The 15,938-nt window shown below is 36.7% G+C and overlaps 2 protein-coding genes across 3 annotated transcripts in view; one reads left to right on the forward strand and one right to left on the reverse strand.

Annotated features, from left to right (window-relative positions):
* The window catches only part of MTF2 (metal response element binding transcription factor 2), a 28,009-nt gene extending 19,138 nt beyond the window's left edge, over positions 1-8,871 (forward strand). Inside the window, exon 15 of one of the 2 annotated variants that reach the window (XM_085068080.1) lies at positions 544-8,871. In XM_085068080.1, coding sequence (XP_084924206.1) covers positions 544-901 — 358 coding nt within the window. In that variant the 3' untranslated portion in view covers positions 902-8,871. The remainder of the gene's footprint in view (positions 1-543) is intronic. The other variant, XM_085068081.1, reaches the window with a different exon arrangement.
* On the reverse strand, positions 7,124-15,800 carry TMED5 (transmembrane p24 trafficking protein 5). Its single transcript, XM_085068082.1, has 4 exons — positions 15,594-15,800; positions 13,211-13,308; positions 12,324-12,507; positions 7,124-10,048 (listed from the first exon to the last, which is right to left on the reverse strand). Exons 1-4 carry the CDS (start codon positions 15,771-15,773, stop codon positions 9,830-9,832), a joined length of 681 nt encoding a protein of 226 aa, XP_084924208.1. The 5' UTR covers positions 15,774-15,800; the 3' UTR covers positions 7,124-9,829.
* Between the last annotated feature and the right edge of the window lie 138 nt (positions 15,801-15,938).

Below are 15,938 nucleotides of genomic sequence, written 5' to 3' on the forward strand. Positions count from 1 at the left end.
ATGGTCCCAAAAGAACTGATGTGTATCCTGAATTAATTTTAGCAGCTTTTGTTTCTATAGGCTTGTGTATTCATGTTATAAAATACTAAGTTTGCTGTGATTTTTCTACAATCAATAGAGCATGGAAAAAAAAAGGCACAGTCTTTTTAAATAAATTATTAACTACAGTCAACCTTCCTGCAAGAAAATTGTTACTTGAACTTTTCCCTCTCTGGAGTCCAGCGAATATAAATTTTGCTGTTTTTGAGGAATATGGATTCTACTATTTTGTTTCCTCTTTCTGGTTCATGCTATTAAGTGCTTTCATGAGCCATTTTTGTGTGCATTATTGCTATAAATAGTCAGTTTTCAAAAAACACATGTTTAATTTAGAGTTCTGAAATTGTTACCTAAATGCCATACTTAGTTACCTATCTGTAGGCAATAAGTATTTTATGAGTGAAAACCAACAAAAATTATTACATGAATGGCATGGAAATAACTGATGATACAGCATATATTTTGAATTTCCTTGGAGTTAATGCTGTGGTATTTTCTTTTCAGTAGTTTATCTGATTCGAGAAAAAGGACTCGTACAGGAAGAACTTGGCCTGCTGCAATACCACATTTGAGGAGGAGAGGCCGCTTTCCACGAAAAGCACTCCAGACTCAAAATTCAGAAATTGTAAAAGATGATGAGAGCAAGGAAGACTACCAGTATGATGAACTCAATACAGAGATACTTAACAACTTAGCAGATCAGGAGTTACAGCTCAATCATCTGAAGAACTCAATCACTAGTTATTTTGGTGCAGCAGGTAGAATAGCTTGTGGGGAAAAATACCGTGTGTTGGCTCGTCGGGTAACACTTGATGGGAAGGTGCAGTATCTTGTGGAGTGGGAAGGAGCAACTGCATCCTGACTGTAGGACTGAACATTATGTTCACTGCACTGTCATCTGTAAGTACAGTTCATAATGCAGAGCCACGAGAGAAATGGTCTTTAAATGTGTTTCTAAAAAATACAAAAACAAAACAAAACCAGTTTAGCCTTAACATGTAATTGTTATCATTACAGCTCTTGTGATAAAGACTTATCTTTTTAAAATCTGATCTGAGACTTAAATTTTTTAATCTGAACATTGTTAGATTGTTTTAGGTTGGGATATTTTGGGTTACAATTGCTTAAAAATGTGCATGGTGTTTAAAAAAAGATGACATTTTCTAGAGAACATTCCATGGATACAGTTATTGTGATTTAGAGAAAATACTATGTAGATAGCACAAATATTTGAAAAATCTTGGTTTGTTTTCTTACCCAAATGTTTGCAGAAATGTATTTCTATTTCAATACTTTCTAGATTTCATAAGTGCAGTGTATATAATGCCTACTGAAGACTGTAAAATACTGAAGTTTTCTTTCAAACAAAGTGTAAAAAAAAAAAAAAGAAAAAAATATATTGAGCCTGTAAATTGCTCTGTGACCAGACTTCATTGTCTTCTTAATATATTGTGTGTGTGCGTGTGCGCGTGGGTGTGTATATACAGGTGTATATACACACACACAGACCGGGGCGTGTATATAGATGTGTGATTGTGACCTATGCAATACTAATTATGGGATCGGTCAGCTTCTGAGAATACATCCCATAATTCTTTTTTCAGGAATAGTTGCCAGTATTTACACAGCAGCATTTCTTCTCAGGCTTATTGGGTGCTGTTGCTTTTTATGTACTAAGGAAAAGTGTCCAACCAGTGCAGCGTGTTCTGGCAATGGGTGCAGTCGTTGATGGTCATGTGCTCTACATTCCATTGTTTTCCATTTGAATTAACTGTTAAAAAAATAATGCAGGATCTGAAGATTTTGAAATTAATTCTACTGGAAATAACAATTTGAAAGTTCTTGTGGCACACTGATTGTAAATTTCATGTCCCAGTTATAAAGTAAGTTGACAGGAGTCGTGCAGGATTTCTACATATCTGTAGAAACAGTCATATTTTCATAAATGTAGTATGAACCAAGTGTATTATTGCACAGGGTCAACAAATGTTGCCATTTGAAGTAACATTACTGATTTTATTACAACATTACCTCTTTTGTGTTTATAAAATGTACCAAGTTTTAAATTGGTAAGATTATTTTACTTGTTTAAAAAAAAAAAGTCAAGAAGTCTCTTGCCAGTATTAGATGTTTTTTCTTTGTCTGCTACTTTTGAGGGGGTTTTAGCCAAAGAGTAAACAGAAGAATATTTTTACTTTGGTGGTTATTCACTGTACTGTATAAGGTTAGTTTTCTTACATGCTTACAGTTTGCCACCAAAATAAAATTATGTAACATTAACAAATGACACAGTGGTTTAAAGTGTACTGCCTGAGTTAGTACTTATTTATTCCATTACTTGGTTATTTGACTTTTTCTGCTCATCTTGAACATCTTGAAAAGGTGATTTTTTTCTGAACTGTTTTTTGTCACCTTATAGCCAAAGGAAGCAGAGAAAGCTTTTTATCCTGTGCTTGGCTTATGGCTGGCTGGGTTATATTAGCTTTATAAAAATGCTAATTAAAAACTCCCACTTCTGTTTACCTTCACTAAAATGTGTGGGTTTTTTTCTCACACCCTCAGCTATTAATTTAATGTTGCCTTGCCTATAGCTGCAATATTTTGATAACACAGCAACTTCATGTTAATTTTTGAATGTTTATATCTTGAGATAATGCAAAATGTAAAGCCTTTGTAACCTTACTCACACCATCTATATTTGTCTTTATTGTTTCACTTTATCCAAGTCCTTTAATTCTAACTGAACACCAGCAGTATTTTTCATAAAGATTCATTTAACGATAAATATTGGAATGTACTTGGGGACCTTAGTGGGGGAGGTGTGGGGAGAAAGTATTTGTCAAACTTAAGCTGTCCATAGACCTAACTATTGTGAATGTCGTTTCATTTTATTATGGTGGTTGACTTAACTCTGATGTTCAGTTTGTATTTTTGGAATTGTTTTTTCTTAGAATTAAAAGACCAACATTAAATGTGTGTATTTTTTGAGAGAGAAGAATGAGTTTTGATTCTGTACTGTTGTGAAGCACATACTTGGTGGCATCCTCCCATCCATGATTTCCTAATCTCTAGCTTTCTGTTCCTGTCCTGGAGACACTTGCCCTGCACATAGACACTAACTGGTGTTCCAGCTATGGTTGAGGGATGCTTTGTTACAAGGTGTCATGTACTGGAAAATGCTGCAATAGTGCTGCTGAAGATAGAGCTAGAGTAGTAATTAAAGCACACCTACAAATGCCTTTCTCATTTTATGTGAATTTCATTGTATGTAGTAGTGGTGTGTCTAAAGGAAAAAGACAAATGTTGCTGTATGTAATGATTTCATTTTGGTATAACTCGATCATTGTATGTATGCATGTGTGTAAATATATGTAACTCAACTTCGTTGTGGTCACTGATCTAGAACCATTTCTATGTGTATGATATTAAATATTTTTCCTTTATGTTTTATTTGTATTACAATAGTATTTAGGTAGGAGAAGTCTCTTGTGACCATTATAAAAATATAGGTATTGCATGAACAAGACAGCAAAAAAATAATGGCACAATACTGGTCAGAATTGTAAAATAAGCATCGTAGCAAACAATTTGTCAAATCATTGTTCTCAACAAAAATTTCAACAGGAATTCTGAATAAAACTATGCTTTTCTATGCATAACAGGCATTTTGAGTGAGATTATGAAGGAATTTTGAAAAATCTCAGCATGATACATGAAATGAAGGTCAATATATTGATTTAACATGAAGACAAATTTCCCAAAGGTCTTGAAGGTGAAGACTAGCACTTTATTGTCTAGAGAGTGGGGGGGAAGATAACTTAATAAACAGAAAAACGGTTTTGTCTTTCAAGCATCCTACTAAAGTGATCTGTAGTATTGTATTTTAAAAGGAAATTGGTGAATTGAGATGGAATATGCCAAGGCTGAAGACGGAACAATAGTCAAAACAGATTGATAAACTGGATAGAAGCATCAGCTCTGTGCACAAAGGGAAGAGGATGAGTCTTGCACATGCTATGCAGGTAATGTGTTCAGGCACATCTCTAGTTGCCTCACATATGTCTGAATGAAAAATAATACTCCAGTTAAGGGCATGATGGCAGAAAACTGTATTTTTTTTGTAAATTGGATCAGCTGTAGGTGAGGTGTAGTGAAGAGAAAGACATGGGAAGAGTCTGCTTTGGAGTCCCTGAAGGAAGTGAGAGGGGGAAACAACTTCTAGCAAAGGTAGTGCAGGACAATAGAAAAGCAAAAGACAAGTACCAGTACAAGCTGTGCACAGTCTGAGAATGAGCTTGAAATTTTATATTTTTGCTGTCTTTCAGTTTTATCATTCAGCAACAAGATTTTTATACTGTCTTGGTGGTTTAGTATTTTGCATTTTTGAATCCTGTAATGTTCTCAGCTAGCTCATCTCTGCTATTTTTTAAATCAGATCTCTACATATTTCAGCGTTGAGATCCATATGCCATAATATCAACAGTTGTTCAGGTTTTCATTAGTACCAAAATATTTTGCCTGCAGATACTAATTTTTCAAATACAGGTGTAGTTCATACCATTCTTTTCATCCTATCTTTCCTTTAATCTGTTTACTGATACTATTTCACCAGTGTGTATTTTTCTTTCACTTGTTCTAATTTATGTTTCCAGTGTCTCAATTTGACAATATTCCATTTGCTTCCTATTTTTAGCTGCTTAATGTTTGGCACTGATTGACTTCCATGTGGTTTTGGTTTCTAGTCTTCTGTTTATTTAATGTTCAACATGGTCCCTTCCAATCCTGACATCTGCAGTTTTACTCTTAACAAGCTCATTTACTGCAAAACCTGCTTTAAAGCTAATTAATAGTTCTGTCTTGCTCTAAATAAAGTTTTTTGGTAAGCACCAATTCCAAGTCCTTCATTTGTGCTTTGCCATTCTCTAATGAATACTTACAAAACTTGGCTATTGTTGCATTCAGTTGTGTCACCATCCAGTGGGATAGTTATTGCTTTGCTGTGCACATGTTTTTCTCATTCATGAACATTACTAAGGTTGCCTACTTTGTATTATTTGGTTGCACTTATTTGGTATTCATAACTTCCCAAATTGGTTGCATGATAGCAGAAACTAGAAAGCACTAAGGGTAAAATTCTAGAGATCATCAACAATAGTTTGAAATTGTGGGAAAGGGAATTAATGAACAACTGGAAAGGTTTTAACTTCATTAAATCCTTCAGCATGAAAGAAAAGGACTTTAACGTTTAATTCCAGGTCCCTTAATGTGAGGTTGAAATGTATAGATATATGCTTCTAGAACTTTTGGCAACTCTATGCCTTCCTTATGCACCTGTATTCCAATTTAGCAGGTAGCAGATATTGAGGAAGGATATCTTGTTTCCAGAAACCTGGTATGCACCAGGGAAGAAAGAAGTTTGTGAACAGCATGCGTTCCAAGTCTCATTAACTGTTGTCAACTACAGCATTAGATAGCATAGGAGATGTAATTGAGATGCTTCTGGTGAAACTTCAGCAGTGTAGGTGTGCTTACTACTACTTGTAAGTTTATAATCTTATTTTTTCATTATTTTATTCCTATTTTATTATCTTTACCTTTGATAAAAATAAAGTTAGATTATGTGAATTGGTTTTGAAAACAAAATTATACAACAAGGTATGTAGCTTTCAATCTGCATTTTAAATTTCTGTAATAATTTGTGTAAATTGTGCTTATTCACTTCTGTACCTCACTATTCTTACAGCATTCCTCCTGTATGAATAGTGAATTTCTGTGAGCGAGTGCTGCTGGAGCCTGGGGGAAAGCGTGCAAAAGGAAGGGCTTAACATAAGCCCTTTCTCAGCAGTAACTAAGAGTTGTATGATTCCTGTCTACACCACAAGTTGCTAAATTCTCAAATGAAAGTGTCTCGAGGAGAATTGTTCTTTGAAACACAGGAACTGTTAGTTTTTAAAGACATCAGCTATAGCTCAGCCTTCTTAGTTTAAGGCTATCTTAATTAAGTTTAGGGGATAATGAGTCTTTAGAACAGATTGCCGTAAAAAATATTTAAATATTTTAAATACTTAAATACAAAAATACTCCAGAAGTGGAAAAAAAAATACTGTGACTAGTTGAGTAAAATTTTTAAATATGTGGTCTTAACACTGTAGCACATGGTCATGGACTGAGGAGGGTGCTGCAACCTGACAAACAAGTGGAGTTAAACAAGGCCGTGCTGCACTGCTGAGCACAAGAATCAATGTGCCAGTCTGAGGTACAAGGCTGTTGTGCTATACACGAGAAATGAAGGCAGAAGGTGTCATTTCTCATGATGCACACTTGGGAGATCAGGAAAGAGAACCTTTGCACATATTTCTCATGTCTGTGTCCAAAAATAGCTCTTGAGAGTTTTTACTGTTCAAGTACTTTTTCAGTCAAATCACTGTTCCTTCTACCACTAATTGCCCAGTCTGACAACATCACATTGTACCTTAGGTATTTTATGATCTCTGTATTCTGTTGATTCAAAACACAGCATAAAGGAAGTTCCTGTTTCATTACTTGAACAATGTGGTTTGCAGGCTTCCGGACAGACCCGGATGTCTCAGGAGTCTTACGAAATGGTAAACAAGCTCGTATTTGTCATGTGTATTACTTAATTAACCTCAAAAAAATGCTCCAATATTTTGAGCTTCATTATCGGGACCTTGAGTATTATTTTATGAATAATGCAAAAATGTTACATAGGAATAATTAGTAGCAATTTATATTATAAGATTCTTAATTGTGAGCTTGATATTGTGATACTATTTCCTGTTGATGTTTGCAGCTGAAATAGACAGTTAAATATCTTAAATACTTTCTCTTAGAAAGACCAGAGGTTGGTATCTTTCTGATCTGATACCTGTGTAAATCTTAAATTATTGGCACTGATAAAGTTGGTTTTGGGTTACAGTGAATAAGAACAGAATTTGAACACTGCATGAAGAAGAAATGAAAAAGCTGCATTACTAAAACCAATATTCCTGTTAGCATCCTTGATTTTTTGCAGCATTCATAGGTAGAGCATTCTTCCTTCATTATAAAACAAAGAACACAAACACAGGTTTCAACTTGATTTATTGAAAATCTCAGTTTTGCATAATTATTCAACATCTGCAAGTCTTAAAACATTTAATTCAGAATAAAAAGTCCATTAAGAAAAAAACGTAATTTATATTCTCCTTTGTAAATTTTATACAGTCAAAAGCAATCTACTCTTCAAAATCCAAATAAAATGTTATTTACCTGCAAGTTTGAATGCCAGATCCTTCACCTATCATAAACATATTCCAGCTGCCAAATTCAATGAACCTTTCTAGTTATTCCCCCTTTCATTTTCTGTAGTGGACCTTAAATGAGGAGAAAATAGTTACAGCTCTTAGTTGCAAACCAGTAATTTCTTCCAGATGAACTCTGCTGCCAGTTGTTGCATTATTTTCCTTCCACCAGAGATTGCTATTTGTAACAGGAGACACTGAACTGCAGCAGTCCTGCATCTTTGATTAGAGCAGTCTGCATTCAGGAGCAGGTTAAACTGAAATACCAAACTGTTTTGCCACTGATGTTTAACTACTGTCAGAGAGGCACAGCAGAGCAGCTGGGGAACCTAATTGGTTAAGGTGCCCTTGGAAAACTTGGCAGAGCTTATCTGTTGGAGTTCTAAGCTGAAATCTTGAATCTAGTAGCTTGGAGAGCAGAGGTAGATGTCTTAGTCACAGCTTCCCAGAGCTGGTTCAGCATTTTGCAGATGGTTTGTAGCATCACACATGATGATGCAAGCAAAGATAATGACATGGTATAATGCTACTGGGCAATGGACAGGGAAATGGCAGGAAAACATTATTTGCTACTCTAGACAAAAGAATTATTTTTCCTAGAAATTGTTCTTTTCACAGAAATAAGCTTTCTAATTCCAGGCAGTTTAGTGTAGAAAGCATCATATGGAAGTAAGATGCACAAAACCCTAAAGGGGTACAGTCTTATTTTGGACACAGCTTTGCAGAAAGATGAAGTAGCTCAACAGCCTTTGGAGCCCTCAATACAAGTTCTGTAATAATAATACTTTTGCTTATAAAAACTACTTAGAAATATTATTGCTAGGTCCTCTTGTCTGAAGTTGAAATTGAAGTGCTGTTTCTCTGTTCTGTAGCCCTTGCTAGCATCTGCTTCATTTGAACTGTTTCTTCAATGCACCTATTGACCCTGTTTTTATTCATAAAACAATATTTAATCACAGACAGTCTCAAACTTGCAACTCTGCCATTCATACAGATGACCACGTGACAGGCACAATACTACTACATATACCTTTTTTAAAACACTTTTTAAAAAAGTGTTTTTAATAAAGTTTTTAAAAAACTCTTATGAAGAAATGTAGTTAACACATTTATACAAGAAATTCCAATGACTTGGCACATTGTAAAAATTACTAACTTGGAGCTATTAAAAAAAAGTTAGTTCTCACGCACCAGGGGTTTTGGCAAAAACTCTATACCCTCACTACACTGTTAAAAGCCACTTCATCCAGATACTATAAATTTCTGGTTTGATATTAGCTTTGCCTTAGTTAAGTGATACTACATATTCAGTTGATCATAAAATGTGAAGCCTGCACTTACTGCTCCTGTAATTTGTGCCTTATTCATATGAACAGCTAGATACAGAAACAATGGTTATATGAAGAGAGTGTACTTACAGAACTGAAAGACCTGTGAGGGTGAGCAAAAAGGGAAAGTTTAGGTGAACAGCTTTGGTTTTATATGCCTATGTAAGTCACCTGATTGTTACATTAGTCATAATTGTAATAAAGTGGAAAGTAAGAGGGATTTTGAGACTGCAACAATCAATGTTTGTTTTGGCATACCATGACACCCCCTTTATCAAAGGAAAAAGCTGTAAGATTATTTTTTTAGAAAATTAGCTATTACATGAGGTTACAGTAACTAAGCACTTGCAAATCATACTTCAAAATATGCCTGTATTTGTTTGTATCCCATGTAGTCACTTGTCTCATGTAACACCCAAAAAGGAAAATAGGATTGTGCAACTACAGGACAGAAAGATTTATGAACGGGAATTGTACCTGTTTTCTCCAATTGTTTTTCAAGACTGACTCAATTTCACATTGATGGTGCTTTTTTTAAAGTGCTGATATTAGTCATCTGTTATAAAAAGAGATCTCGTGTTTTTATATAGTTAGGCCAGTGTTTCTCCATGATGCCAAAGAACAAAAGCTGAGGATTTTTAAAAACTTTGAAGATAAATGACAGTAACTACCAATCCTGTAAACTTAGGATCATATGTAAATTCACTCAGTATTTAACAGCAACTAAACCAATGTCTAAGTTACTCCTTTTATGTGAAAATGGAAAAATGACAGTTATATTAACATAGCATATGCACCAAGTGTGCTATGCATAAGGTAGGCATTAACAATCATTAACAAATCCTACAAGTACAAAAAAATAGTTAGTAGCATTTGGAAAAATGGGAGAGTTTGGGAGGAGGCATTATGCTCATGTTTTTAAAAAAACCCAACAAACCACCACAAAAAACAACAGAAAAACCCCAAACACAAACAAGACCAGCACCATCACATCCAAAAAGCCCAACATGAATTGAAAACCTGATTTCTACTGTCTGTTCAAAAGAACCTTAATAAAGACCTTAAAAGAAAGGTCTTTATTTTCTTTACTGTAATTTATTGCTCCCCTCCTCCCCCACACCTGTTATATGGTTATGACCATAATATGAACACTAACGAATATTAAGTTCTACTTTTCCTCTTATCTTCAAAGAGACTTTTCAACATGTAAACCTGAACAGCTGATACCACCACCATTACTCCCAAGTTGACCATGGACCAGAAATTCACTCTGTCAAAGTTGCTTTCTTGTATGTTTCGGTCACGAGCCTCAAATGCTCTGAGCAGGGTCTGAATCTGGACACTTTTGCTTAATCTGGCTTTGACACTGTTGATGGATTCCTGGTAAGTAACAAAACAGTATTTTCAGAAGAAAAAAAAAGACTTGAATGGATAGCTTGCAGCACATACAAAACTATTAATACTGTATTACCACCTGTAATTTAATTTCTTGACAAGTGAAGAGTTACTTTCATTTTAAAATACACATCTCAGCACAGTTTTCATTAAGTTGTCTAGCATGTTTATTGTGTATCACCTAAAAAGACTTAACGTAGCATTAGTGTTCTGTAGTAATTCTGGTTTTTCTCTTTTATAGGTAGGGAGGTAAGAGAGAAATCAAACTCATTTGGACAAATAAAAAGCAGTGAATTCTGCAGAACTAATCTCAAAACAAGTTATGTAGTGGTAAGCAAATGCAGAGTTTTTTTCTGCTGCATAATAAAATTAAGGTGCTTTTTAATGCAAAAAGTACAGTAATGTTACATTCCTGTCTGCTGCTGGTGCGTGTTCCCACTGTAGTGGCTACAAACTGCTGCTTCAGCCTTGATACACAGCAGAATTTTGATGACAAATTTTGAATAGGACAACTGTAGGTCCTACAAAGGACAGAGAGTGTGACCCTAGGAACTAGAGGAAGTACATGACCACTCCAGCCATGACAAGAGCAGCTCAAGATCCATACCTTATTCTGCATTTACAAAGTAAACACGTATTCCTATGATCTGTTGAAGTTTCAGCCACCACATAATTGATACTAACAACATAAAAGCTAATCTCATGAAGTGCTGAATTATGTTCTTGATATATTTATGGATCCTGAAATAACTTTTAGTAGAGAAAAGTAACATTTGCAGTTAGAGGAGGCTAATAATTAAAAAAAAAAAACCAAACCCAAACCCATAAGGTTAAACCCAGCAGTAACAATTTTGCTGTTTCATATTTAAGAAAAGTATTTCAAAATAGCTATTTTGGGGAGCCAAATAATTTTATGATGATAAAGTTCATTGTTACACAACAAGGAACATGAACACCACAAAAGAGCTTGAAAAACAAGACACAATTCCCTATCTTCGCCAGAAAATGCGTTCCCATAAAAGAATTAAAATACTAAGTGTTTATGTTAGATCTCGTGGTGTGCAAGGAAAGCAATACCTTGGCTAAGTAAGCAATGGAATCAAATACTAATGTTCACTTTACAAAATTTAGCGACTTTTTAAGATTTTCAAGGCTCTCAAAGACAAGTTCTGCATTTCTTCTTCTTTTGGAAGAGATATCAGTATGTAAACAAGTATCTATCAAATCCATTCAAGTATTTTTTGTTATTAGTGTGAGAGGGATTTTCTTCACAACTTAACGTATAAATTCTGTATTTTTCTAAGTGTCTTGATTTCTAATTTTAAAGATCTGGTGAGCTTTCCAGAGTCTGTATTTGGTTTTATTATTATTTAAAAGTGTATCATTCACCTATAAAAGATTTTAAACAGTTTGTTTTGTTATTTAAAAATCTGCATTGTGTTTATGGCAATAAATAATACGCTGTCATTTTCTACATGATGTATTCAGTTAAGTGTGTGTAGATGCTGGGGTTTTGGGTTGTTTTTTTAAAGATTCTTATTGTCTGTAGCTACAATGAAACAAACAGTAGCTCACTGCATCCTCCATTACGAAAAGTGGTACTGGAGCACCAAGCAATCCTTTGCTTCTAGAGTAATCTCAATATTTAATAATCATAAAGGGAATAAGAGCTTTGACTCAGAAGTAGTCTGAATCCTACATCAAATAGAGTCAGCATACAGTTTAAGCAAACATGGCCATTCAAACTATGTCTGCAAAGATGAACCTGTAGTTTATGCAAATTAACTCACATTCTGTTTATTAGTTTGAAAAGTTGTAATAAAATTTGGGGGCAAAAGACCCAATATCTAATCTACTGAGGAAAGAAACAGTAATCCATACTTCTGCAAAAATGCGAAGAAGAGGCTAATACGGTACTTTATTTTTAAATACTGATAAAAATTATGCAATAACTCCAACTATATTATTGGGACTAAGTAATACTTTGTTCTACGTATTCATTTCATTGTTGCTAGGGAAGAATGTCCTATTTTAGCAGTATGAAGAAAGGAAACTGAATTTGACCAAGTGACAGAGAGCTAGGCAGTTTCTTCTTGATTAAGGGCCTATTCTGAAAAGATCTTCATGTTTCTGTGTGTAAACATGGTGCTAGACTTCCTATATTAGTAAAACCAATATATGGAACTGGAATATATTCCAGGATGGCACAATAGACTGAGGCATTGTGGCTACTGAATAGAATTAAAGATCAAATACTAACCAGAATATCTTCTAATTTCATGTCTAGGAGATCTGTGCCTGTAACGTACTTCTTCCAGTCTTCCTCATCTTGTCCGTCTTCTCCCATATTGTCCAGGATCAGTTCAAAGAAAATTACCTTTTCAGAAATGGTACTGAATGTGTTGTCAAAGCAGAACATGTAATCCCCATCTTCTGTTTCCACCCTGTGTATATACACAAAACGGGATTAACTGCACTTTCTGTGCTGGTTCTCCAAAGGTCAGTTTTTGCAAGCACACCTTTCCCTTTAAGACTGAAAATCATGCACTTAGAAATAACCAAATCTGCTTTTTGTATACAAATAAGAACTCTAAAGACACCTTACAGATTACACAGTCACAGCAAAACAATCCCACTGACTCTAAAGGCTCAAAATGATGAAGACAGACGCTTGCTTTCATTTCTTTTCAGGGATTTTGAACCATTGTCAATCATTACAAAAAATATGCAAGAAGTGGAATTCTTAAACCATATAGAAAATTACAGCAAGTATTACATATTTTGACAAAAGGAATATTTTGACAAAAGGACTGGAAAAACAGGTGCCTTTTATCTTCTTATTTGCATGACTGACATGATCTTTTGATATTAGATATGAACACCTTTTTCAACTCTGTAGTAATTATTTTTGTCCACTGAATGATAATGGCTGTCACTAAAACAAAAATACCCTTCACTTCATGGTACAATCCATGTAAAGAGCATTCAGTGTTTATAAAGATAATTGGTATTCTCTAACTGTCCTATTAGAAAGTCTTTTGTAACACTAACAAATAAAAAGCACTCAACCTTCATTTTAGTTACATTTGCTAAAATCCAGAAAAGTTCTTTATATAACACTTCTGAGTTTGAAGATTTTAAACTTACGTATGAACTCCATCTGATTTTCTTTCATCAAAAACTAGAGTTTCACCTTTTGGGGACAGCAGATGAAAATCGACATCTAATCCTGCTCCGTCTAGAACCTGTGAAACAAACAAAAATAATCAATCTCTCGCCCATGGGATTCCTGTTTGCATTGCTGAGAGCAACATTTTTAGGAAAGACAAACGCTTTTAGGTAAGGGAACTGACAAATAAAGAATCTGAAAGATTAATCTGGATGACACCAAATTAACTGGAAACAGATTACAAAACAGCTCAAATGAAAAGCATTTTAGCAATATCAGAATCTTAAACTAAATGTGATCTAAACCTGCTAGGCTGGGCTTATATTGAACCTTTCCCTAATTACTTTTAAGAATGCATACAGTTTTATCAATGGGCTGGGTTAGACAACCTGTAAAAACACCAACAGATGGCTAAATCTGGCATTTCTATGGCAGATGTCATTGATTGGTAATTACCTGCACTATTCCCATTTCACTGGTAGAAATGTTCCAACAAGTCACTTCTATGTATATACATGTTACATATATTTGTACACTATGTGCTATCACCCTAAGATCTCTCTTTGTGGGATGAATTAACAGTGTTGAAGACAGGACCAAACCTCTTCTGACAATCAAAGCTGTACCACAAGACCTTCTCACCTTCTGATGCACATTTAAGGTCTGAATTCTGCCAGGGCATTCTCTTTTCCCAAACGGAGGAGGAATTGAAGGCATTTAGCTTCCTAAGGCTTCAAGGAGTGTCTACAGCACTACAAAGCTGTGCTGCTTTAACTGTGTAACATAGCTACAGTTGTATCACTGCATCTGTTGTGTTGTGGAAATTCTTTACAGGGAAGGCAGTAATTGCTTAAGGGGGCAGAGAGGGATAATTTTTATGACATTATTTAAACCCGTGCTGAAGGGAATTTTTTCTTTGCTTGTTTTCCAGTGAGGTTTTTGGGTATAGCAGTCTGCTCCTGCTGGCATGGAGGGCAAAGTTTACACTGACTCAAACTGACACTGGAGACTTCCAAAAAAAGGACAAAGAAAATTACTAGCTAACAGCTGATCAAATTAACAACCATACATAGTGACATATCATTAGGGCTATGCTCCAGTCAAAATACCCAGAAAAGAACCTTTGTATTAGTACAGTGTATACCTTCTGTCTTTGGAGAACGACCTGCACCCTATGTTAAATATTCCTATGCTTTAGCTCCTACAATAATTAAGTACAAAATAAATCTATTTGCAATAATATACAGAGCTCCTTTTCTACACATTCAAATAGAAAGACAAATCATTACTGTTAACAGTAGTGCTAAGAACTTTATGCCTGAGTAGAAATTAGTTATGTGTATAATGTTATACACATTAGTCCTTTCTAAAATAATGTATTTAGCTTGTGATCAAACATAAATCCTACTCTGTGCAAAATAAACTTCTGTTTGGCTTAGACAGGCCTCTGAACAAAGCTTGAACACCTCTGTCTTTCATACTTGTTCAGTTCTGTGTGTAACAGTATTAGAAATTAGAAATAATTAGGAATTTCAGCTTTGTTTTTAAGTTGGGAAACAGGAGAAAAATAGGTGGTGGAGAAGAGAGACACATCCTGGCTAACTTCGAGGTACTGCAATAGGGTGAGAAAATATTCAGTGCAGCTTCCCTCACTGTATCTATTTTACTAGGGAAAAAAAGCCTTTGTTTTACGGAGGACAAAAAAGTCTGAGATCAAGATCTATCCCAGACATCTCTGGGAAACGCGACTCTTCCCAAGAAGGAAATAAAGATCTTACTGTTAGTCTAGTTAAATCGGAATGTTTTTGTAAAACTTTCATCACTGAGGTGAAAGATGTTTAATATCAGCACAAAGATAGGCAAGTCCAGGCTCTGTGCATCAGCACAACGTTCCTTACGCGTTAGAGCTGCAACACAAGGTCACAACCGGGAACTCCTAACATTCGGCCCTTTTAAAGGATGCTGACTTGAGCTCTTCTAAACTCCCCCCAGCCACCAACACAACGTATTAGAATAATTAAAAAAGGTCGTTAAGTTAATTTTTAACTCCCGAAGGCAGAACTTGTAAGAGTGTACAATTCCAACGTGGCTTTGCGGGCGCTGCGAGGCCGGTAGAGTCCCGGGCAGGGCTGGGCTCCCCGCGGCCGCTGCTCGGGGCAGGGCTCCGCGTCCCTCGGCCTCCGCAGGCACTGCCGCTCCGGGGCGGCGGCTGCGGCCCCAGCAAGGCAGGAGCGAGCCGAGCCGCCGCACGGAGGGACCGGCAGACGGCCCGGGGACGGCAGCGCCGCCGTCACGGCGGGACGCGGGAGCCCAGCTCTCCTCGGGACACCCGCGGGAGACGCCCCCTCCCGCCCGTCCGACCTGGTACTCGAGCTCCAGCGAGGCCTCCTTGCGCATGGGCTGGTAGAAGCACTCCTTGCGGCCGGCGGGCAGCGTGAAGGTGAAGTCGCTGTCCAAGGAGGGGCTGAACTCGGCGGCGCCGGGCGGCGGCAGCAGCAGAGCGAGGCAGCCGAGCGGCACCAGCAGCACCCGCGGGCCCATCGCGGCAGCGCTCGGAGCGCGCAGCCCCCGGGCCGGGGGCGGGTCTGGCACCGCCCCGCCCCCTGCGCCCGCCGCACCAATCGCCGCAGCGCCAGCGCAGCGCCCCGCCCGCCCACAGTGCACCGCGGCGGCGCGCGCTGCTCCCGCCCACAGCGCGCCGGGGAG

This window comes from Lichenostomus cassidix, chromosome 8 (assembly GCF_008360975.1).
Source record: "Lichenostomus cassidix isolate B80296 chromosome 8, HeHo_3.0, whole genome shotgun sequence".
Classification (NCBI taxonomy): Eukaryota; Metazoa; Chordata; class Aves; order Passeriformes; family Meliphagidae; genus Lichenostomus; species Lichenostomus cassidix.

Coding starts and splice junctions, on each gene's coding strand:
- TMED5 (XM_085068082.1), bottom strand. CDS start 15,773: ATGGGCCCGCGGGTGCTGCTGGTGCCGCTCGGCTGCCTCGCTCTGCTG. Junction 13,309..15,593: donor CGCTGGAGCTCGAGTACCAG/GTCGGACGGGCG, acceptor TTTGTTTCACAG/GTTCTAGACGGAGCAGGATT. Junction 10,049..12,323: donor TGAAATTAGAAGATATTCTG/GTTAGTATTTGA, acceptor GTTACTTACCAG/GAATCCATCAACAGTGTCAA.